The sequence below is a fragment of the Lytechinus pictus genome, unplaced genomic scaffold (genome assembly GCF_037042905.1).
Source record: "Lytechinus pictus isolate F3 Inbred unplaced genomic scaffold, Lp3.0 scaffold_20, whole genome shotgun sequence".
NCBI lineage: Eukaryota > Metazoa > Echinodermata > Echinoidea > Temnopleuroida > Toxopneustidae > Lytechinus > Lytechinus pictus.
Window position 1 is genome coordinate 16,022,766 of NW_026974141.1, and position 24,859 is coordinate 16,047,624.

At 37.4% G+C, this 24,859-nt stretch overlaps 1 protein-coding gene and 2 long non-coding RNA genes across 4 annotated transcripts; all 3 read right to left on the bottom strand.

The window, feature by feature from the left end:
- Positions 1 to 370: 370 nt before the first annotated feature.
- On the bottom strand, positions 371 to 2,731 carry LOC129282977 (uncharacterized). Its single transcript, XM_054918828.2, has one exon. It carries the CDS (start codon positions 2,729 to 2,731, stop codon positions 371 to 373), a length of 2,361 nt encoding a protein of 786 aa, XP_054774803.2.
- A 6,138-nt stretch (positions 2,732 to 8,869) lies between these two features.
- LOC129283023 (uncharacterized) lies at positions 8,870 to 16,007 on the bottom strand. 2 transcript variants are annotated; one of them, XR_010296784.1, is made up of 4 exons: positions 14,435 to 15,488; positions 12,941 to 13,016; positions 12,262 to 12,493; positions 8,870 to 11,675 (listed from the first exon to the last, which is right to left on the bottom strand). It is a non-coding gene; the product is annotated as an uncharacterized LOC129283023 (long non-coding RNA). The 2 variants fall into 2 exon arrangements; XR_010296783.1 differs by lacking the exon at positions 14,435 to 15,488 and adding an exon at positions 15,968 to 16,007 and having other exon boundaries at positions 11,173 to 11,675.
- A 642-nt stretch (positions 16,008 to 16,649) lies between these two features.
- LOC135157783 (uncharacterized) lies at positions 16,650 to 22,816 on the bottom strand. Its single transcript, XR_010296754.1, has 3 exons — positions 22,789 to 22,816; positions 18,006 to 18,134; positions 16,650 to 16,810 (listed from the first exon to the last, which is right to left on the bottom strand). It is a non-coding gene; the product is annotated as an uncharacterized LOC135157783 (long non-coding RNA).
- Positions 22,817 to 24,859: the final 2,043 nt, after the last annotated feature.

The window sequence follows — 24,859 nt, forward strand, 5'->3', positions numbered from 1 at the left end:
ATTGACACGTAAGCACCCTTATGCTAAATTGACCTTGATTTTATATGAAATGAAGCAAAATTAATTTCCCTTTTTTACATTAAACAAAATATCATTCTTTCTAAGACATATACAGATACAATGAGTATTAATCATGCAAACTTACTTCTTGTTCGGCATTCTAACTGCTTCAGTTTGGGGTAATTTATAGGTCATTCTGACATAGCGTCGAAGAAAAACATTCACGTTTTCTAGCTTCGGCAAGTGCGCTGACCTCATGCGGTCGATTTAAAAGTCAAATCTAAAAGGAAAAATCTAAAGAAAAAGGTTTGCTCGGCAAACCATCCTCCCCCACCAGAAAAGAAGTAAGTATACATATGTCATGAACATCTTATTCCCCTACATAACCTTCCGAAGGGTATATAACTACTATCTTCGTGATGGGTCTCTTATATTCAGAGTCTATAGTTTTGACTTTGAATGATATGACCTTCCCGTCATCTCCAGGGTACACTTGAGTTATATGACCTAAAGTCCATTTACCCCGGATGGCATTTGGATCCGCTATTATTACAACATCGTTGACCCTGAGATTGCGTCTGTCAACGTTCCACTTCTTTCTTGGTGCAAGCAAAGGGAAGACATCATGAATCCAAGATTTCCAGAATGAATCGACGATCTTCTGGACGAATTCGACTCGGTGACAGGGATTCTTGGTATCACGGAAAGGTCCTTGAGGTACGTGGCTAGATGCCCTACCCAACAAGATACCATTAGGGCATAGGTAAGAATCAGCATCTGGGTCTGTGGGAATCCTCCCGATGGGGCGTTGATTAACTAGATTGGCCACTTCTTGAAGGTATGTGTACAACTCGAAAGGAAAAAGGCAATGATCCTTGATAGCCTTCTTCAATGCTAATTTACAGCTTTTGACCAGGGCTTCTGCGCACCCGTTATGATGAGGTGCTAATGGCGTCACAAACCTCCAGTCGGTGCCCCTCTTAGCACAGAACTCCTTTAGCTCATCTGCACTCCAGCCCTCTAACATTTCTCGCAGCTCTCTCTCAGCTCCAACAAACTGCTTCCCATTGTCACTGATTAAGCAAGAAGGTTGGCCACGGACTGCGAAAAAACGTCGTAAAGCCTGCAGGAACTCCATAGTCGAGCAATCAGGTGCAACCTCTAAGTGGACTGATCTGGTGTTCAGACACGTGAAGATGATGCCATAGTAATTCGCAGTCTTGTTACGCCCTATTCTCACTGGTATCGGTCCGAAGTAGTCACATGATGTAGCGTAAAATGGTGGCGTAAAAGGCATCATCCTTTCAGCAGGTAGTTCAGACATAAACTGAGTTTCCGCTCTTTTCTCCATCTCTCGACATGTTACACATCTGTACTTCTCAGATTTGGCTAAACGTTGAACTCCTGGAATCCAGTATCTCGTCCGAATTTTAGCTGATGTTGTAGCTACTCCCGCATGACCTTGCTGATGATAGTAGCGAGTGATAAGCTTAGCTACATGATGACCATTAGGGATAAGAGCTGGATGTCTTGCTTCATACGATCGTTTGATCTCATCTACTCTACCTCCAACTCTGATGATACCTTCACTGAGAAATAGACTTAGAACCTTGAATTCACCAGACCTCAAGCGTTCATGAAGTGGTTTCTGTACCTCCTTGATCCAGTACATTTCAGCAACACTTAACTCGGATGCAGTGAGTGGACCATCTTCTCTTGTCAGTCCTTCGTCAACTTTCGTCTTGCATCTGGCCTTCATATTCTTGACAAATCGATGTACATAAGCTGTGACTCTGAGGAGTCTTCTCCAAGACGAATACTTCTCACAGCCAATGACACCAGAACATGTTGTATGTAAAACTTGCTTTACCTTTCTCCTCTCCTTATCATCATCACATTGTTGTACAGGGAGCGATTTGTCCTCTGGCCAGTCATTTATAGGCTTGAATAGGAATTCAGGACCCTGTTCCCATTCTTTACTCAGATCTCTGACTGCTAAGCCTCTGGAGATTTTATCAACAGGGTTCATATTTCTGGGAACATATCTCCAGTTCTCTGGATTGGATGCACTCTGGATCTCTCCCACTCTGGATGAGACGAAAGACTTGTACATTCTGGACTGACTGTGGATCCATGCTAGAGTAATGAGACTGTCTGTCATGAATATTGTCTCTAGCAACTTCAAAGTTGTCTCTTCCTTTATTGCCGTAAACAGCCTTGCCGCCATCAGAGCAGCTTGTAGCTCTAATCGGGGAATGGTCAGCCTCTTTAAAGGGGCCACTCTTGACCTTGCTGCTACAAATCTTGTAGTAAAACTGCCGTCTGCTATCTGCCACCTAAGGTAAGCGCAGCACCCGAAGGCAGCTTCTGATGCATCTGAAAACACACATAATATTGGATTGTCAATAGCTTTTGGTGGTGTGAGGCTTCGGTCAAGTGTCTCTAGCAACTTCAAAGTTGTCTCTTCCTTTATTGCCGTAAACAGCCTTGCCGCCATCAGAACAGCTTGTAGCTCTAATCGGGGAATGGTCAGCCTCTTTAAAGGGGCCACTCTTGACCTTGCTGCTACAAATCTTGTAGTAAGACTGCCGTCTGCTATCTGCCACCTAAGGTAAGCGCAGCACCCGAAGGCAGCTTCTGATGCATCTGAAAACACACATAATATTGAATTGTCAATAGCTCTTGGTGGTGTGAGGCTTCGGTCAAGTTTAGCCTCGCTCAGCTCTTTCATTTCGTTGAAGAAATTTATCCACCATTTCTGTTGTTCCTCTGGCAGTCTTTCATCCCATTTGTATCCCTTCTCTCAAAGCCTTTGCATTCCCATCTTGGCTCGAACAATGAAGGGTGATACAAATCCAAGTGGGTCGAAGACTCCTGCTATTTGGCTCAGGATTTTTCGTTTTGTCCATTTTCCTTCATTGTTGGATGATTTCTCTTCTCTACTGGATCTGTCCGAGGTTAACTTGTACGAGAATGAATCGTTATTTTGGTTCCAAACAACTCCTAAGACCTTCTCATTGGACAATTTCTTCAGCAAGTCCATCTCCTTTGGTTACCGGGTCTTATATTCTTGTTGGACACCCAACCCTTGACGTGAAAGCCTCCATCACCCAAAGCTTTGTCGATGTCATCAGTCAGCTGAATGGCTTCTTCCTCAGTTGGTGTCGAGAAACAAATGTCATCCATGTATGTACTTTTCTTCAGGATCTGTGCTGCTTTAGGACTTTCTTTCTCTGCTACTTCAGCTGTTTTTCTCAAGGCAATTTGGGCCATTGCCGGGGAGGGCTTGTCGCCAAAGGTGACAACCAACTTGATGTAGACATCAGGCTTCCTCTCAACTTCAAGATCACGCCAGAGATACCTGTGTACATGTTGATCAAGTACTGGTACCTTGACACGGTGATACATCTTGGATATGTCACCACTGACAAAAAGTGAATTCAACATGTCAGGACCCTTGTGCCAGTATTCATTGAGAGAATTTCCTTGATAGCTTGCTGACGATTTGAATACGATACGCACTGGGGTACTTTTCTTTTCAGGTCTAACTACTGCATGGTGACCAATATAGTGAACCGGTCCTGAATATCCACTGACTTCATTATCAGACAACTTCCGTGCGAATCCCATTTATACCAGCTGGGTCATCTGTTCTTGGTAAGCTTTTGCATGATCAGGATTCTTTAGAAGCCTCCTTTCCGTAGCTTCCAACATCTTCTCAGCTAACCATCGGTTATCAGGAAGTTTGTTTGGGTCTCGTTTCCATGGATACGAAACTTGCAACTGATTACCTTCTTTGACACAAGACCGTTCAATCAGATCATACTCCTCTTTGTCTGCCTTGGTCATCCCTGTAGGTTGGCATTGACAGTGGATGTCCTTGACTCCCATCGACTCCGTCGTCCAGAACTCAGTCAGATCCACTGGCTTGGCTAACTGCACGTGCAAGACTTTACTTGGTTCCATCCTCTTATGCGGCAACGTTCCTAGGATCACCCATCCAACATGTGAATGACGAGCAGTAAATTTGTGGCTCTCCTTTGACTCACCTCCATGGAACTTGGGATGATCACTGCCGACTAGTAAGTCAATCTCTCCGCCATGCCTGTTTACCATCTTTCTATCAATCTTAAGTTGTTTGGCTGCTGACTGTAGATATTCTTCTGGTACACTGTCTGTGGCACTGATATGAGGCAGGCTAATCACCGTAACTGGCAAGGAATTCCGTCCTCCTAGCTCTTTTACATTGACCTTGTATTCATTGGTAATTACCTCCTCTTCAACTCCTCCCAGCTTTGATATCACAACAGTGATTTCTTTACCTTCTAGCTTTAACTCGTCTGCAAGTGACTGCTGGATGATTGACACTTGTGCACCACAGTCAAGTAGCATATTACACTTTTTCCAGGTTTTCTTTTCAGCCACTTCCACTGTCACCACTGGTAGGAGAGCTTCCTTTGCACCAATACAGGCTACACCAACTTATCTAACATCTGATGAATTGTGTAGAAGAGGATGATGGTAGTACTTGCACTGTTCTCCATTCACGCTCTCGGTACAACGCCGTCGTCTTTTGCAAGTAGACATTCTGTGACCATAGGTAGCCTTTTTCAGACAAGCGAAGCATGCGTTATTTTCCTTGACAAGCTGCATTCTCTCCTTGAACGACTTGGACAGAAATGACTTACATTGGTCAGTCCAGTGGGAATCATCTCTACAGAGCCAGCATTTGTCAAACTTCCTTTCCTAGTTATTGGTACTTGGGCTGGACTTCTTGGTCACAAAGTTGATGCTTGTTTTTACTTCACCTCTTACCGGAGCTGCTGATCTCATCCTTGCCTTCAACTCTAGGGTGAAGAATTGAAGAAATTTCTCAAATGTTGCAGAAGCTTCACCCAATTCGTGATTCCTAAACCAGATCTTTCTATCTTCAGGGGTGAGTTTCTTCTCCATGATAGCCAGCATGTGACTATTATTCATGTCGTTCTCCTTCCCAATTTCTTTGAGCACATTGTAACTTCTGCGTACTATGTTCACAAATTCACAGAAGCGATCATCTTCACCTGGTTTCAAGGAGCGAAATTTAGTGATGTCATGAATAATCGCGTCTGCAACCAACATTGGGTCTCCATACACCATATCTAACTTCTCCCAAGCTGCTTTGAAGTCTCGTCCGATTCCTTGAATCATCTGTAGGGGTTTACCTTGCAGACATGATCGCAAGATCATTAGAGCATCTCTTTCATCAAAAACTTCTCCCAGAGCATGTCGAAAGTTAGCTTTGAATATGCAATAATCTCGCACATTTCCGTTAAATGTGGACATCTTTGGCTTTTACATTACTTATCTGCAGACTCTGGGTATGACTTCAATCTTGCTGTGCGTTTAATGCTGTTTCATCAGAACTAGCTTCTGAATTATCATTACTTGGCTGTTCATTCGTCATCTGTTTTCATAGTTTCTGTGTTGAAACGTTAATCTCTTTCTCTCCCTTACAGTAATCTCTGAAAGAAATCTGATGGCTAAGGAAAGACTGCTGACATTCATCCATCCATCTTTCTTCCATGTCGTATTCATCGTCATCTTCAATAAGCTCTGAAAATGATTCATGCCTATTCTGCAATTCTTCATAAGCAAGAAGATACCTTTCATAGATCTCCTGCACCTCTGAAATAGGCCGTTTTTCTTCTATCAAGCTCTTCAAGGCATGTCCTATTCTTGTAAGCTTGCCCTTCGCACCTCGGCGTTGGTGGCGTTGACTCTTCAGAAGATCAGTCTTGGACACAGGAGCCTCTTTCGCAGAAGATTCATCCATATCTCCTTCATTCCAGATCCCAGATAAAGACGTTACAGCTTCTGATCCGTCTCCCCCAAAAGAAATTAAATTTGATGGATCACCGGAGAAAGGAAACTTTCAAGCTCGGAAGTTAGAAGTACCGATAATTGTATAGGTAGATTTTATTCAATCTGCATAATCAGAAAAAGAAATGAAGAACACATCATAGGTATGCTGCAAAATACACTTATTTTGTCAAAAACATTATTTGACTCAATTTGTTTACGATTCGATTAACTAAATATAATTATAGTTCAACATTCATACCTTGATCTTTATGACAGCTATTTTATGTATTTAAACTGAATGTGTTTATATGTAACACCTTATCATAACTCCTTGCTATGTTGTCATTTACAAATAAATTTGTTCAAACTAAAATCAAGTGTTTATTGACTAATTATTTGTGTACCGAAACTCTCTTAAAGATCCAGACCGGACCCGAAAATGAAATTGATAAATGATATACCAATCGAAAGCTTATAAGCTACTAAATACACCAAGGTATGCTTTATGCATTTTCACCGCTTCCCAGCTGAGTATTTTGCTTAAGAATATTCCAATTATCGGGTTTCGAACCCCGCTTAGAAAATAGGTTTTATTGTGCTCTTCACCTGCCTCGAGACCGTGACGTCACGTTGTGTAAGAAGCGTCGTGATTCCATAGGTTTGTACACAGAAAAGCTGGGTGATTTTTTTGCTTTCCAGATAACGCATTTCATTCTCTTCACTTCTATCACAGAGGGATATCACATATATTTTTACCCACAAGCTTGAATTTATGAAATCTGCAGTTTTTAACTAGTTTTTGCCATATTTTATTTCCTGCTTATTTGGCGCAGATTTCAATTCTATCTGCATTTAGATTATGTATAACAACTTTTCCTGACATAGCAATTTAGGCCCAATAAGAGCCAAACAAAGAAATCACAAAAAAGGTAGTGAATAGTTGTAGGTTTACAACAATTTGAACAGTGAATAATTTTGAGTGCCATTTTCATCTGAAAACGAAAAAAAAAAATGGATTCATAACATGGAAATGGAAGAAAATACCCAATGCTTTTGTACACAAACCTATGGAATCACAACCCTCCTGACACAACGTGACGTCATCATTTCCAAGCGACGTGGGGGTGCTCAATCGAAGCGTACTTTGGAGGAGCAGTTTCTTTGATTTATATTTAATATTTTTAACTATTGGAAGGAGATTTATGTAATATTTTTGGTATATTCGTATTGTATGAATCATTACCTTTATTTTGATATATGATTGTTTTTACACCGGTCAGGGTCTTTAAAGAAATAGTTCCTTTCGTCTAAATATTAAATGTAAAAATTCTTCAAAAGAATTCAGTACCTCTTCTGATGACTCGTATAATTATTCATGAGTCTGATAAGCAGTAAAATATGGCTTATTTTATGTACAGTATCGCCTTATATCATTTGCTCTCAAAGTCTTATCTAATCCATTCTCAACAGTCCTAAATGGTTTTGTCTTTATCAAATCCTATGAGAGCTGAAAAGCTACAACTAAAATCACCCTCATGGTTTGCACATATTAAATAAACTGCCAGCTTCATCACCACCATCATGGTTTATGAATTAATGCAAAATGTTTATATATTCATTCCTCACTTTAAGCTAAAGGTCAATTTCTCCTGATAAGTCATAAGACTTCTTTATCTAAACTTCATTCTCAGAATCTGTAATAAACTAACATCCATTCACCAAATACGGTTTGTTTACATCTCTTACGCCCTCTACGTCTTTACGCTACTATACTCATTAGCATGATTTGCCCGATTTACTTTCATTGACACGTAAGCACCCTTACGCTAAATTGACCTTGATTTTATATGAAATGAAGCAAAAATAATTTCCCTTTTTTTACATTAAACAAAATATCATTCTTTCTAAGACATATACAGATACAATGAGTATCAATTATGCAAACTTACTTCTTGTTCGGCATTCTAACTGCTTCAGTTTGGGGTAATTTATAGGTTATTCTGACATAGCGTCGAAGAAATACATTCACGTTTTCTAGCTTCGGCAAGTGCGCTGACCTCATGCGGTCGATTTAAAAGTCAAATCTAAAAGGAAAAATCTAAAGAAAAAGGTTTGCTCGGCAAACCAGTTAGCATCACTATTCAAAAGGGACATTGACCGTTTTATAGAATTTGAATAGTCTCCATTGTTCGGATTATATATAGAAACGAAAACAATATTATCTAATTGATCAATCTTCTTCTTTGTTTGTCTTAGAATTTTTGTTCTATAGAACGTGCTTTCTGTATGCCAACTTTGATAAGTTCCTTTGGATATTTCCGAAGGATAAGCATTGATTCTAATTGTTTTAATCTTTTTTCTCTAATTTCTTCATTAGATACAATAGTACAAATTCTTCTTGCCAGATTATATGGAACATTTCTTTTTGTGTGTCGTGGATGACAAGTGCAAATATTGATGCGTGTCTGTAATCTTATATATATCTGTTTTCCAATTTACCACTTTTCTTTTTAACATTTATATCCAAGAAAGAAATGGTTTCTCCTGAAATATCTGTTTGAACTTGATATCTTCATGAATATTTTGAAGTATATTATTATAAAAGCTTGAACATCACCAAACTCTTTCTTCCATATAATAAAACAGTCATCCAAATACCTAAACCAATTTTCTTCCACATATAATCTGGCGTTGTGCGAAATGATTTCCTCTACTTTCTTATATAGTTGCTTTTCCAGATATCCGAGAAACAGGTTTGCGTATGTAGGGGCCATTTTTGTGCCCATTGCTGTTCCTTTAATTTGTTTATAAAAGTTACCATTGAATTCGAATATGTTGTTTTTCAAAATTAAGTCAATGGCATCTAAATAAATTCTTTAGTTATCCTGGGATTTAAATCTTCAGGATATGTTTCCAACCAATATCGAATAGCATCTAATCCAACTTGATGATCAATATTGGTATAAAGGCTGTTGACATCAAAAGTAACCAATAAACTATCATCATCAATATTTTCTGGTAGATGGTTAAAAAAATCAACACTTTCTCTAATATAACTTTTCACATGTTTTAAGTAAGGTTTTAGCACAACATCGATCAAATTACTAAGACGATGAGTTGGGCATACTGGTCCAGCAACTTTTGGTCTCATTTTTAAGTCTACATCAGTACCACATTGAACGTAAGAGCTTTTCTGCTCCAAAATATTTTCTTTAATACGTTTACTTTGGTGTATTTTTGGTAAACCATAAAAATAACTTGTTTTGTACTCAAAGTTTATGATGTACGCCTTTTCTTTTTTTAATGAAAATATTTTCATGTTTTTTAACCGAGTCTTGTATTTTTCATGGTTCCAGTATCCTCATTTTGGGATAGTTTCTGGTATGTTTCTTTTTTATCCAAATGGTCATTCATTTTCGAAATATAAAAATCCCTTTTCATCAAGACAAAAGCGCCTCCCTTATCTGCTTGTTTGATGATGATATCATCATCTTCTACCAATTTTTGGAGGGCATCAGATTCTTTTGTAGACAAGTTAATTTTACGTTGATAGCCGTTATTTTCAGATTTATAATTGTCACTAAATGTTTTTAGAAAATCAATATATTTCTCGAGAGTTTGATTTCTATTTCGTTCTGGTTGGAAATTACTTTTTCCTTTAACGATACTGTCATCCTTTATATTTTTATCTGCAAAGTATTCTTTCAATCTTAATTTGCTACAAAAATCATTGACATCTCTTTTTAATTCATTATTATTTCTCTTTGGAACTGGCGTAAATTTAGCGCCCTTTTTCAAAATATTGATTTCATCATCTGATAGCTCTCGATCACATAAATTTATTTTACGTGTCTCGCCTGATATCACGATCAATAAACTATGCAATATGATCTTTTGACCTTATCATCCTCTTGGACATACGTGTGGTATTTAATACTCAATGGTTATAATGTACCAAGTGTAAACACAACTAATGCAAAAACAAAGAAATGAGAGCAATTTAAATTGATGACCCTTGACCTCTTCATCCTCATGGACACATATGCATATTTTGGGGCATGCAATAAACTTTCTGGGAGCTATCAAAGTTCTAATCATTTGAAAAATACAATTTAAAATATGTGAGAATATTTCACATGAAAAAGTAAATGAGGAATTTACATTTGATGCTTCGTGATTAAATAGTGTTTTTTTTAAACAAACTGTTTAAATTTAAAAATCATTGAAGATACATGTAGTCTGTGAAAGAAACTAAATCTGATAAAAGTTAATTTCAAATACTTAAAAAAGAAAAAGATTAGATGATTTTCCTTTGTATTCATGTGAAATTCTCAGTAATGTGATATTTTAACCCTAAAACCGCCGGGGGGGGGGGTTGAATCAACCCCCCATCCTCAACATTTTCCACGACCATTCAGTCCACTGTGCGAAATTATACGACCGTGCCGCTCGCCAACATTTTATTTTGAAGTCTTGCACATCTTTTGAGACCAATTTTACGATGCCTGGTATGCGGTTGGAAAATTACTCAACATTACATAAGTGCATGTCAGACCCAAAATTGCTCCAAAACGTGATTTTGTGTACAAGGTCAATGTTGAGCTTTCTCATCTTCTTAATAAAGAAAACCAAAAGGTTGAAAAACAAAGATAAGAAAATCATAAAACAATAAATTTCATAAGAAATTCATTTTCAAACTAGGATTTTTTTTTTCATTTTTGATTGTTAGCAATGGTATAAAAGTATAATTTACGCATAAATTAGCATAATTCATATAAAAGATCTGACGATTTTGAAAAAATCAACCATATTTCATTGCACATTACATCCCCCACTATTATCATACCAATTTTCAAGGCGTTTACGTGATCATTGGCCAAGATCTCAAAGGTAGGTTGAATCAACCCCCAGTAAAAAAGCGTTAAAAGAAAAGACACAAATAAATAATGAAATTCTTACATGTACATTACAAAAGTACCTGTTCTAGAGCAAGTCCACTGTACAACAAAAAGTTTATTTGAATGGATAGAGAAAAATAAAACATGCATGACACTGACAACATCAAAATAGGATGTAAAATAAGTAATGACATATCAAAGATTCACACAAATCACTTATATGCACAAAACAGGTGATATGCAATTAAGTCTATGATGTCACACACTCTTTCTTTTGAATATCAATATATGAAATATATCATAATACTTGAATTTTTACAGAATTCACAATTATAAGAAAACTCTTCATTGAATTGAGTTTAGGTTGCCACAATGGCTTCAGGGAGAAATCAAAGCATACACCTGTTTTACACATTATGAGGGGAAAAAAAATCATATTTAATGATATATTTAAAAAAGAAACGGTGAATGGAGAACGTAATTTGATCTCTCATTTGCATAATGACCAGGATGTGCACATATCTGTTTTGTGAAAATAAGCAAAACTTCAAAATGTCAGAACTTTCAAATTTTACATCAAATTTTAATGAAATTTTCAGTGTTATGCTACTAGTAATTGGACTTTTCTCTATTATATCAAAGAAACTCTTTGTTGGGGTGGACTTGCCCTTCAAGAAAGTACAAAGCTTGTGTCCCTCCAGGAATTCTTATTATCTTATAATAGACATGGGTCCCATCGATCACACCTATGACTATTGAATTCCTGTAGTACTGGTACTTATACAGTTGTTGTTGGGTAGCCTCAATCTCATCTCTGGTTGTTGAAGTTCTCACAAAACCTTTATTCTTGATATGGCTTGCGAAACATCTTTGATCACTCAACAGATGATTGCAACACTGATGTCTCATCACCATGTATTCCCTGAAATTATCCTGTAAATTAAGATATATTGCCAGAAGTTGCACATTACTCTGCGATTTTATTTTTATTTTTTCAGATGACAAAGAGAAAACAAGAAATAACTATTCCATTGTCTTTACATTTAAAGATTTAAAAAAAAAAATCATTTTTGATCCCATATAGAATCCTTTAAATATCATAGAACTCAGTTTAACATGACTTTACTGGTCTTAAGGCTAAACTTTTCCCAACCCCATAAACAATTGTGTGACAAACATACATTGAGCAAAGCAGATGCAATACTTTTTTCAAATAACCAAGATAATTATACAACCTAAATTATGTAAAGTATGGATTTTGGAAGAATCTGTCGACAATGGATGACAAAACTTCTAGTTCTAATTTACATTTCTGATTGTATCTTCTATTTTTTTCAACAACAAAAAAATAATCATATGCTCAGTTCATTGTGAATTAAAATCAGGCAGTTGCCAACATTTATTATCACTTTTTACATGGAGTTTGATTTCTTTTTACAGCAACATCACTAATATTTGCATACACTAGGCTTGTCTTGAGATGTTTATGTCATAACTTTCTTATTAAAAAAATACTTACAGTATACAAACGCAGAATTGTCAATACTTGCAGATACAAAGGTAGTCGATCAGACGATCACTAGGCCTTTTGTCCCTCCTCAGGCTCAGATCATCTTCAAGCATGTTGATGAGGTAGCGTGTGGTCTCTTTTAAAAAGCAATAGTGTGCTTGAAAGCTTCATGCATCCTCGTACAAGTCACAAAGGTTCCTCCTGTCAATGACTCCTAATTGCAGTTCTGGTTGGCTTATTCCTAGTGAGTTAGAATAAAGAAGCAAAAGAAAATATTTAAACAACATTGAATAAACAACTATGTATTCTTAACTACCTTTACTGCATATTGTCGAAATTTATTGGCCTACCTTTTGAGAAATCTGCATATTTGGTCAGTTGACTTATAAATTCCTTATTTTGCCCACAACCTAATCACATCATCATTCTCAAATTTAAATTGATCAACTGGATCTACAAAATATTCGACATTTAGGCATGTACTCTATGACCATTGACCATGTGACACATAATTCAGATTAGTTCAGTCACTGTCAGATGTGTAGGTCAACCAAGTTTGAAATTGATCAAAATACATGGTTCTTTATCATGAAACCAATTTTATGATTAATTTTTTTTTAGATGGTGACAAAGAAAAAAAAAGAAAATAGACAATAGTCCACGTAGAAACAACAAAAAATTAACATACCTCTCTAACAATCCTCCTTATTCTTTCAGGACAGCCTGCACATGTTGTAAGATGTTTTCATCCATTCGAAAATTTACTGCGGAAATAAACAAAGTATAGATCTACATGAAATTACTTTAAAATATAATGGACATAAAACATAATTCAACATCTTTCAAACCTGCCAGATTAAATGATAGTATACTATTTCCAACCAAAATGTAAATTAATAATTATCATTTGTTAAAATAATTTATTCAATGAATTGTTCAACAGAATGGCACTTCATGACGTAGCTCATCGTCTTGTAGACAGCTGGCAGCCGTCTGTTTCGAGGATTTTTTTTTTTTTTAAACATTTTTTTAAAAATTTATCCTCGTTCACAGATGGCTCGCTATCGCGCAGCCACCATTAGGGGCAGTGGCGTACCTAGGATTTTCGACAGGGGGGGGCAAAACCGTCCGCCAAAAAAATTGACAAGCAAAAAAAAAAAAAAAAAAAAAAAAAAAAGGGTCTTCGATCACACATAATAACTTTCGTACCAGAAAAAAATTGACAAGCAAAAAAAAAAAAAAAAAAAAAAAAAAAAGGTCTTTAAGCTCGTCAGGGGGGCATTGAAGGTCTTAAAGCTCGTCAGGGGGGGGGGCAAAAAAGGTTTTTCAAGCCCGTCAGGGGGGGCAAAGATACGTTTTTGCATGGGTTTTGACTCGTCAGGGGGGGCAGAGTGCCCCCCCTGCCCCCCCCCCCCCCCGTAGGTACGGTAGTGATTAGGGGTTAACAATGCAAAATCCCCGCGACGGGGCTCATCGATTTTTGTCTTTATTTCATAAAAATATATAAAGAAAACTGTACCAAAATAAAGATTATTATTCTGTTTTGGCCTGAAATGCACCAAAACGGGGAAAAATAAACTTGAAAGGGGAAAAAACAGTGATTTACTTCGGCTGTCGCACAACTTCACTTCCCTGTTTCATCCGAACTTAATACATAAACATATGGCCATTGAGTCCCCTGTACAGATCGAGCTAGAACTTCGGTCTCTGTATTTGGTGAGTGTAGCCAACGGAGTTCAGTGGAACAAGCCAAGAGGCTTCTAGAGAGTAAAAATCATTTACTAAATAGGCCTACTAACGTAAGCTTACTCTCAATGAAGCCAGGGGCCTGTTGCAGAAAGAGTTGCAATCAACTGCAACTCTAAAAATCATGCGCAACTTGATTTTCAACCAATCAACAGAGCGCATTTGGAACTTACGATTAATTTTTTGACTTGCGTTTAAACGCAACTCTTTCTGCAACGGACCCCAGGTCTTCCTTCTCATTCACCTACACAAAGGACCCCAAAACCTGAAACTTTCACCCTCGAGATTTCTACTTTCCTTCTAAAAGATCTAGCCCTAAATCATGTACATGGGATAAAACATCATTTCCGACATTTCTACGCTCTCGTTGTTATTTTTAAACAAGAATTCATCAAAAAAATGAGAAAAATATTGTGAAAAGACGGAAGAGACTTGCCCGATGTTTACGCCGCCATCTTGTTTCCTATAGTTCTTCGCCAACGTTACAGACGCGTGCGTTGCGTAACTAGGGCTCCGGCTCCATGATGAAAAGACACTGTCAACTCAAAATTATAAAAATATCATCAGAGACAGAGTCCTCGAGCATGTCGAGGCTAGATCTAGTTCCAACATTTCTCAAGTTGGATCTGAATAAGTGAATTTTGAAAAATATATAACAATACAACAACTAGACCAAAAGCTTCAGTCTCTGTATTTTGGTTGTTCCGCTGAACTGCGTTGGCTCACTCACCAATACATAGACTGAAGAGCTTGGAGGCCCGTACGTACAGACTATTAGCAGTAACGTTAGATCTAACATTCGGCGGAAAACCGATTTTCCGATCGTTTTGTTGTACATAAAATGTTAAAATGTCACATTATGAAAAAGAAATCACATCCATATTAACGAAAAATGTTTAAAATTAAGAAATATCGTACCTTAGACCGCAGTTACCGCTAATTCCTTTCAAATGATGATCGAAACATCGTCATCTTCGATCCTTTCGTTGGTCAACGTAAGTTGCCATTTTTGATGACGTCATCATCCTTACAGACGTATTTACCAGTCGCTATATATCGCGATTTGTGCCGCTGCTTTGCGCTTGTAGATGTGCGTGCGTTCGGAACTTGTCGCTCGCATTGATTGGCCAGGATATCGAAAATTTAATCGGAAAGCCTTGATAAAAGCACAACTCGTTGACGGCTGCCATTTTTTCCTCTCCGGCAGAAAATTAAAAAAATAAGGAATAACCCGGGGAATAACTAATCGGTAACGTATATTTTCGATATTTTATAGAACTGACATAGTTTCAAAAGAAAGATTAGAGTCTAACGAAAATAGTGGGCCTTCGCGTTCAAGATAATATAATGTCATTTAGAATCTAAATGAAATTAAAATCTGGACAAAACCCGTCCTCCGAATTGCCGACCAGATTACACATGCAGGCTCGCACTAACACACTACCGTTGGTGAATGGGGATTAAAGTAAAATGTCAGAAATTGTTGAATAAATCCCCAGAAACGACGGTTATTCCTGTCTATACAACAACATGCCCAATTAATAATTGATGCTGTTTAACGTTTTAGTGTTTAGTTAATTGTGCACTGCAGTTACTTTAATTTATACTAAAAAAATCATATCAAACTAAGGTAAAAATTAAGAATAAAATTTTGTTGAATTTGCACAATTGTGGTTGAAAGTCTGACTACTTTGGCGACTTTGTCATGCATCGCTTCTCCTGAGCTGAGGCGAGCTCCCTTGTTCGAGTCTGTACGGAGAGCTCATCATTATCTTTTGACATCAAACAAAAGTACACGCGTGGGACTAAATAACTTGCGTGCGATAATGCTTTTCCTGTCACGAGTCCACCGTTCCGCTCCTAACTCTGCATGCATTTACAGCATTAATTATAATATTTCTTCACAAACAAATACATACAGACGAAGAAAAAAATATTCATCGTCGCTATAAAATGGTAAATTACTCACGATGTTCTCACAGCTCGGCAAATACCGATATTGACGCTTCGCTTCTTTCCTTTTCGTGCAAATCTATTTATCGTCTATCTCCAATTGATCAGCAATCATAATGTACCGAAATACTGTTCTGTGATTGGTCAATGTGCCTAAAAACCATGGTTTTAATTCTAAAACCAACGGTAGGTTAAGGTTCGAAACCACCTAAAACAAAATCATGCCGAAAACCCACGGTTGAAACCATGGTTTCATTTGAAACCACCTTTGTGAATCGCAAATTCAGTAAAACCCACGGTTGAAACCATGGTTTCTGTAAATACCATCTTTGTGAATTCGGGCCATTGTGATGAGGCCAACTCAAAAGATGACGCAGGACACCATTTTAGCTTTAGCTTTCGTCTTTAATAAGACTTCGTCAGAAGCGTCTGTAATTACAGACTATTATGATCAGGATGCCTACCGAGTACCGTATTCTGTCTTGTTCTTAATATAAAGGAAGAATACAAGACAGAAAACGGTACTCGGTAGGCATCCTGACCATAATAGTCTGTAATTACAGACGCTTCTGACGAAGTCTTATTAAAGACGAAAGCTAAAGCTAAAATGGTGTCCTGCGTCATCTTTTGAGTTGGCCTCATCACAATATATATATATAGAGAGAGAGAGAGAGAAAGAGCAAGTTTATTTACCTATTGATGCTATCTACAGCAAGTCCATCAACATAAGGACGATTTTCAATAATCTGTTGAAACTGACTTCCGTCAAAGTTGGTTCGTCGCACTATGCCACCATGATATCTCGTCCAGTATATTTTCCGGTCAACAAAGTCTAGGGCAATATCGCCATATTTAACACCTGGATTGGATTCAAGAAATATATTTAAGAACTTGATAATTAATAATGGATCAGTCGCAACCAGTCCTAGGTATGACTGCCGCAGTTGACACGGTAAACATTGTACGGCCACTTCGTACTTGACCAGGAAGGGAGGGGGCGCCTTTAGACCTACTTTAGAAGTTTTACCTGACTTGATATTGCTATTACTACCCCACCCCCTCTCTATAGTTCTACTCCTTCACGCTTTTTATCAGCATGACAAGCACTGATAGTTCATCAATAATTTTGATACGTGAAGGGAATTTTCTACCATCATAATTCTTTTCTGTTAAGTACCCATTCTTTTTTTCTTGAAAGTGTGACCATAACTTACGTGAAAACGAATTCACTTTGGTTGAAATATTTTGTTTTTCTTCACCCTCAATTAAAGTTTACTTTTTGTATAATGTTGAATGACGACAAGGAAATAAAAATATATTTTTATAAATGAAAATATATATAACATATAGAATTAATGAATCACGCGAACACAAGACGTAAGATTATTTTTTTCTACACTGACCCAGGCGCGGATCTAGGGGGCACAGGAGGCACGTGCCCCCCCCCCCCCTTGAGAAGCAAAATTAGAAATTTGGGATGTAAAATTGCCATTAAAACAGAGGTGTGCCCCCTCTTTAGAAATTGAAGACCTTTTTTTTCTTTCCTTTTTTTTTTGCTTGTCCAATTTTTTTCGGGTACAAAATACCTCTTTATTTGTGGTTGAAAACCTTTTCTTGGATCTGCACTGACCTGAAAAAGGAATATCAAGGATTCTTAGTATGAATAAATCAAGGTAATACGTGTTTCTCTAAGCGACTAATGCAAAGCGCGTGCTGAAAGTGGTTAATATTCAGACCTGAAAACAGGATATTTTTTAAAGCATATTCCGTATTACATAACAGGATAATAATATATTCACTATACAAATAATGCGAGCGCGTAGTGGCAGCGCTGAATCATTATATTGATCCGAAAAACAGAACGATTTAAGCACTGTTTGATAATGTAGGACACTTAATATGAAGGAGGTTACATAATGCAGATGACATTCTGATCTTTGATTCAAACCTACAATTCAAAATAAACTCCCATAAGAGGGAGCTATACTTTCCCTTTAAATTTTATGCAAGAATGGCCTTATCTTTCTCTCTCTCTTTTATTTTCTTATACTTACCCGTGGGTTCGGAAAAGATGATTTCGTTATTACTTCCATTCAGATTAGTCCTTGAAATATTATTACTGTTCACCCAGTATACCAGTCGATCATGTGGGTCGTAAGCAACTGATTGAGGTGAAGTAATATCTACGAAATAATATTGAGATTGGATTATAAATGAGGTGATTATATACAGGGCATGTTATGAAACAAATGTTATGAAACAAATGTTTTTTCAACAGTTTCTGGCAGTATTTGACCTCAGGAATAACATAGTACTAAAAATCTACCAAAATCCACATACGAGAAAGTATATAGTTATTTTCAAGATGGCGTCCAAGATGGCCGCCATTCACTGAAAATTGATATAACTCATTCATTATCCACCCTAGAATCCTATTTCGGTTTATATTCAATGGTCCAGGGGTGAAAAAATGGTACAAGTTAGAGTGAATATAAGCACTCCAGGGTACCTGGAAAATCCAAGATGGCGCCCATAATGGCTGCCGCAGGCTAGAAATCTACAATTAATCTATGACTTACTTAAATAGCTTTAATTTTATTTCTATTCAATGGTTTTAACGGTGAAGTAGTACATCGGGACAAGTTAAAAGGAGAGCTAGTGATCTGGTGTGTTAAAAAATCCAAGATGGCTTCAAAAAATGGAGTTTAAAATGACTATTGATACTTAAAATGGATATAGCTAATTTCATATCCACCTGGGAGATATGATTTTGGCGTCTAGACCATGGTTTAAATGGTCAAAATAATACATTTGGGACAAGTTACAAGGACAGTCAATGGTCTGGTAGGTTAAAAAATCAAAGATGGATTCCAAAAATGGAGTCTAAAGTTGCCGTTACGACTTAAAAAAAAACGACATAGTTTGTTTAATATCCGGCAATATTATTTTTTTGCCTGTACTGGGTCAAAAAAATACATAGGAATAAGTTACAAGGACAGTCGGTGGTCAAGTATGTCCAAAAAGCCACGGTGGCTTTAAAAAATGGAGTAGCAGCTGCTTTTTACAAATGAACATAGTTCATGTAGTATCCGTCAAGGGCATATTGTTTGGTGTCTAAACCATGGATTTAAACGTTAGAAAATAAGTTGCAAGACAGTCAGTGGTCCAGTATGTCGAAAATCTAAGATGGCTTCCAAAAATCGGAGTCTTAAATGACTGCTGTTACTTAAAAATGGACCTAGTTCATTTAAAATCAACCTAGTAGATTATGATTTCTGTGTCAACCCTATGGTTTGATGGTTAAAATTTTACGTTTGGACTGGTTACAATGATATGCAGTTGTCAATTTTGCCTTAAAAATCCCTGAGGGCTTTCAAAATGGCATCTAAAACGACTCCTATCACTCAATAATGGTCTTGGTTCATACAATATTAATCTATAAAAAATAATTTTGGTGTCTACACTGTGGTATGAAGGGTCAAATAACAATAATACATTCGGACAAGTTACAAGGATGGTTAGTTTTCAATTTTTTTCCAAAAAGCCAAGGTTGATTCTAAAATTTCATCAAAATGGGTGCTGTTACCAACTCATGAAACAATAAAACTTTCCCTGATGCATTTAACCTGTTTAAGTGTAGGCACCAAATTGATCACCAAGGTGTATTTTTTAATGTTCTATATCCACTTTAAAGTTACAGCAGTCATTTAAGACCCCAATTTTTTAACAGCCATCATGGATTTTTTGACATGCTTGACACCAGACTGTCATTTCAGCTTGACCCAGTGTATTACTTGACCCTTTAAACCCTAGTGTAGACACCAAAATCATATCCCCAAGGTGTATTTTTAATGAACTATGTCTACTTTTAAAAGACAACTTTCAATTTAGACCCCATTTCTGGAAGCCATCTCAGATTTTTTTAACATACCAGACCACTCACTGTTCTTGTAACTTGCGCTAATGCATTACTTGACCCTTTAAACCATGGTTTAGGAACCAAACTCATATTCCCCAGACAGATATTGAACAAACTATGTCCGGTTATAAGTAACAACAGACTTTTTACTCCATTTTGGAAGCCATCTTGGAATTTTTGACATACTGAACCACTGACTGTCATTGCAACTTGTCTTCATGTACCATTTGAACCTTGAAACCAGTGGTTTACACACCAACATCACATCTTCCAGGCCGATGTGAAATAAGCTATATCCGCTTTAAGTATTAGCAGCCAATTTAGAATCAATTTTTGGAAGCCATGAACTTGGATTTTTTTTACATACCACTGGCTATCCTTGTACGTGTCCTAATGTATTATTTGACCCTTGAAACCAGTGTTATAGACACCAAAATCACATCTCCCAGGCCGATATGAAAAGAGCCATATCCGATTTAAGAATCAGCAGCCATTTTGAGATCAATTTTTGGAAGCCATCTATGATATTTGGACATACCAGACCACTGACTGTCCTTGTAACTTATCCTAATATATCATTTGACTCTTCAAACCATTGCATAAACACAAAAATCATATTCCTGGATTTTGAACAAACTAAAATGAAGCTTAGACTCAATTTTTGAAAGCCATCTTGGATTTTTTAACATACTTGTCCACTGAGTATCCTTGTAACTTGTCTCAGTGTATTTTGACCAATGAATCCATGGTCTACGCACAAACATCATAATCACCCAGGCGGATGTGAAATAAACTATGTCCATTTTAAGTATCCACAGCCATTTTAACCTCCACTGATTTTGGAAGCCATCTTGGATTTCTTGACACACCAGACCACTGGCTGCCTTGTTACTTATCCCAATGTTCTACTTCACCCTTAAAACCATTAAATAGAAACCAAATTAAAGCCACTCAAGTAAGTCATAGGTGAATTGTTTATTTTTTAGCCTACAGCAGCCATTTTAGGGCGCCATGTTGGATTTTCCAGGTACCCTGGGGTGCTTATATTAACTCTAGCCTGTAACAACATTTTACCCCCTAGGCCATGGAAAATGAACCGAAATAGAATTCTAGGGTAAGAAATGAGTGAGTTACATCAATTTTCAGTGAATGGCGGCCTTCTTGGGCAATAACTATTTTCCCAGACGGACGCGCATTTGGTAGATTTTTAGGGATGTTTTTCCTGAGGTCAAATAGTACCCAAAAAAATTGTTGAAATTTGTTCCGGGTAAGGGTATTTTGGTCGTATTTTGACCCGTCTAGAAGTCCTGAAGAGAATCTAAAACTAACGTGACCAAGTATAAACGAAACGGAGATTTAGCGATGATTTATCATAACTTAATCACAAATACAATAGACAAATGACCTACCAATGTAAAGCTTAGAATCTCCTCTTTCATCTGATATTACTTAGATTATTACTCACTCACGCATGAGTGAGCAAAACCAATTTGAAGAAAGGATACCAAAAACTCATTTGGCGGGGGGTATCTAAATTTTAAAAAGAAAATCACATGCCTAAAAAGTTCAATATCTGCTCTTTAATTTGATACATTAATCACAAAAAATGGTCAAGAAATAAAAATGTTACGTTCCCTCGAAACAATGCTCGTAAAACGTGTTTTCACCGGTTTCCCACAGAAGCTATCGCATGGTTAACAAAAGACTTCATGCAAGGCTGATCGTCAACAAAACGGAGTGTCGAGTGAGTTTGAACGCTAGCCTGTAAAACCTCTTCATTTTATGAAATTATTGAAATTCAAACCTTTTTTCAAATAACCAGAACTTTCTTATTTCTTGACCATTTTCTGTAATTGAGGTATCAATTAAAAAAGCAGATATTGAACTTTTTAGATATGTGGTTTTCTTTCTTAAACCCAGATACAGCCCGCCAAATGACTTTTTGGTATCCCCTTTTCAAATTGTTTTTGCTCACTCATGCGTGAATGAGAAATAATTTAAGTAATATCAGATGAAAGAGGAGATTCTAAGCTTTACAATGGTAGGTCATTTGTCTATTGTATTTGTGATTAAGTTATGATAAATCATCGCTAAATCTCGGTTTCGTTTTTTTCAGGGACGCACTGTATATTGGCGAAGAAGCTCAAAAAGCATTGAAGCTAGAGACGTAGCCTGGATTTCTTCAACTTTTATTAGTACAAGCTTTCGGCCATTTAGTTGGGCCTTCTTCAGGTATCTGAAGATGTAAAAGACATAATGGTTTTACAATTACCATGCATATATTTGGATTAATTTACTAAATATAGGTATATCTTAAAAGAAAATGTTTTACATCGGTAATGTTTAATTAGGATTATCCAATAGCTATTAAAATCAATTAAGTTTACGCAGATTTTTATTACAAACATTTTTTTTGAAAGTATGTAGACATATTGTGTTATGTGTGCTGTATCATACATATATCCCAAAATGTATAATAATACATATATCTCAACATAATATATATCTCAAAAGAAGTTGTATTGCATTGGTAATACTTAATTAAGATTATCCAAAAGCTATTAAAATAGATTAAGTTTGCACATATTTTTATTACAAATATTTTATGAAAGTATATAGACATATTGTGGTGTGTGTACTGTATAATATATATTGAGTACGTATTAAGGAAAGGTATTGATTCATATACATTCGCGTATAAGCACGTGAACTTATGTATGTAAGTAATCACACTCGCAGTCACATACACTCAAACATACGCGCAGACACCCAAACAAATCCTACTCCTATATATCCTTGGTAGTGCTAGTAATTACACAAAGTATTATATAAGGTAGAGGTAACAATAATATATGTGGTTCTGCGATGAATAAGTGATGTATACAATAAAAATACATTATAAATATCTGATTTCTTACCTTCAAGTTTTACTGTAATTAAGTGCTTAACCAGGTGGGTGATGTGTGGGTTTGTGTGTGTATCAGTGAATATGAAAGTGCATTGACCCTTGAAAGGGGAAATGGAAATGGGTCGTGGGGTTAGAGTCAATCAGGAGTAGGTCGGGGGGTGGGGGTGGGAAACTTTGGGTGGTCAGTGATCTATTGTTCGGCATTGATACCATGTGGTTGTAATGTTTTTAGTTTTGATATCCAAAAGGACTCTCGGTGTAGTATTGCTTCACGTGACCTACTTCTGATTGACTCGATCCCGGTAATTTGGAGATTTTCTAGGGAATGGGAGGGAAGGTTGAAGTGCACTGTGTATGGGAGAGTCTTGTGCTGTGGTGAATGGAAGTTCCGTATTTCGGATCTCGTATTGTTGAATCGGGTGTAAAGGGTGGTTTCAGTTTTGCCAACATATTGTTTTTTGCATTTGGTACATGTAATGAGGTATATTATCCAGGTGGATTTGCATGTGATGTGTGATGTGATTGTGTAATTTTGTTTTGTTACGGTGCTGGTGAATTTCGTGGTGTCCTTGATGTGATTATGGAGAATGCATTTGTGTGATTTACATTTGAAGAATCCCGGGGGGTCATTGGCAGTGTTGGTGGGGGTGGGGTTTGGTGTTGGAAACGGGTGTCCCGCCCTGACAAGGAGGTTGTGTAGGGTGCGCCCTCTGCGGTAGGAAGTAGTGGGCTTGTTCGGGAAGATGTTGGCTGTTGTTGCCGATTGTTGTAGGATGGGGAAATGTTTTTTAATTATTTTGGGTACTTTGGCTGTTACGGGTGAGAAGGTCATGGGGAAGTAGATGTTGTTGCTTTGTTTTTTATTGGACTAATATGTGAGGAGTTGTTCTTTGGGTTTTTCTTTTGCCTTTTCTATTTGCTTTTTTACAATTTGTGGGTTGTAGTCCCGGTCTTCGAAGTGTTGCCGAAGCTGGCCGAGATGGTGGTCTTCTCGGCTTGCTTCGGAACAAATTCGTCTTACTCTTAGTGCTTGGCTGTATGGTATGCTGTTGATGGAGTGTTTGGGGTGGCATGAAGAGGGTAGGAGGTAGGCATGTGAATCGATGGGTTTCGTATAAAGTTCTGTTTCTATTTGGTCATTGTGTATTCTGAGTGATATGTCTAGGAAGTGTGTCTGGAGGTGGGATGATTCGAAAGTGAATTTAATGGAATGATGCAGGTTGTTCATTTCCCCCTGGAACCTTCCGAGTGTGCGCGGCGAGCCATTCCACATGAAGAAAATGTCATCAATATACCGTTTCCATGATTTTGTGAGAGTGGGTGAGTTCATTTGGTTTATTAGTTTTTCTTCAATTTGACCCATAAAGAGGTTGGCATATGAGGGGGCGACAGGGGTACCCATTGCTGTGCCTTCAACTTGGAGGTAATGTTTGCCGTTGCATTGGAAGTTGTTGAGTTTGAGTGTTATTTCGAGCAGTCTGATGAGTTGGTGTTGTGGGTGCGTTTTGGCTTTGTCTTGAGTTTAGTGCTTTTTTACAAGCTTCCATTCCTTCATTGTGGGGTATGTTTGTATATAGGGATGTTACGTCAGCTGTTACTAGGATTGTTCTGGAGGAAATTGTGTTTGGGTCTCTGTTGATTTGTTTGATGTGTTTCAAGAAGTGAGTGGTGTCTTTAATTGGGGAGGATAGTTTTTCTGTGAGAGGGCGTAGATAGATATCAAGGTATTTTGATATTTGGACTGTGGGACAAAAGCAACCTGATACGATGGGTCGGCCTGGATTGTTGGGTTTGTGAATTTTGGGGAGGAAGTAGAGATTAGGGCATGTCGGGTTCTTCGGGATAAGGCCTTGTTGAGTTTCTAGATCAATGTCGAGTTCTTTAACTGTTTCCTTGACCTTCATAAGATGTGATGGTGTCGGGTCCTGTGTGAGTTCTTTGTATGTGCTCTGGTCTGAAAGCTGTCTTTCAGCTTCGAGGATGTAGTTTTCCTTCGACATCATTACTACTGAGGATCCCTTGTCTGCGGGTTTGATTATAATATCTGTGTTTGATTTTAGTTTTTTGAGGGCATGTCTTAC

Excerpts from the sequence above, each read along its gene's own strand:
- LOC129282977 (XM_054918828.2), bottom strand. The coding sequence starts at position 2,731 with ATGAAAGAGCTGAGCGAGGCTAAACTTGACCGAAGCCTCACACCACCA.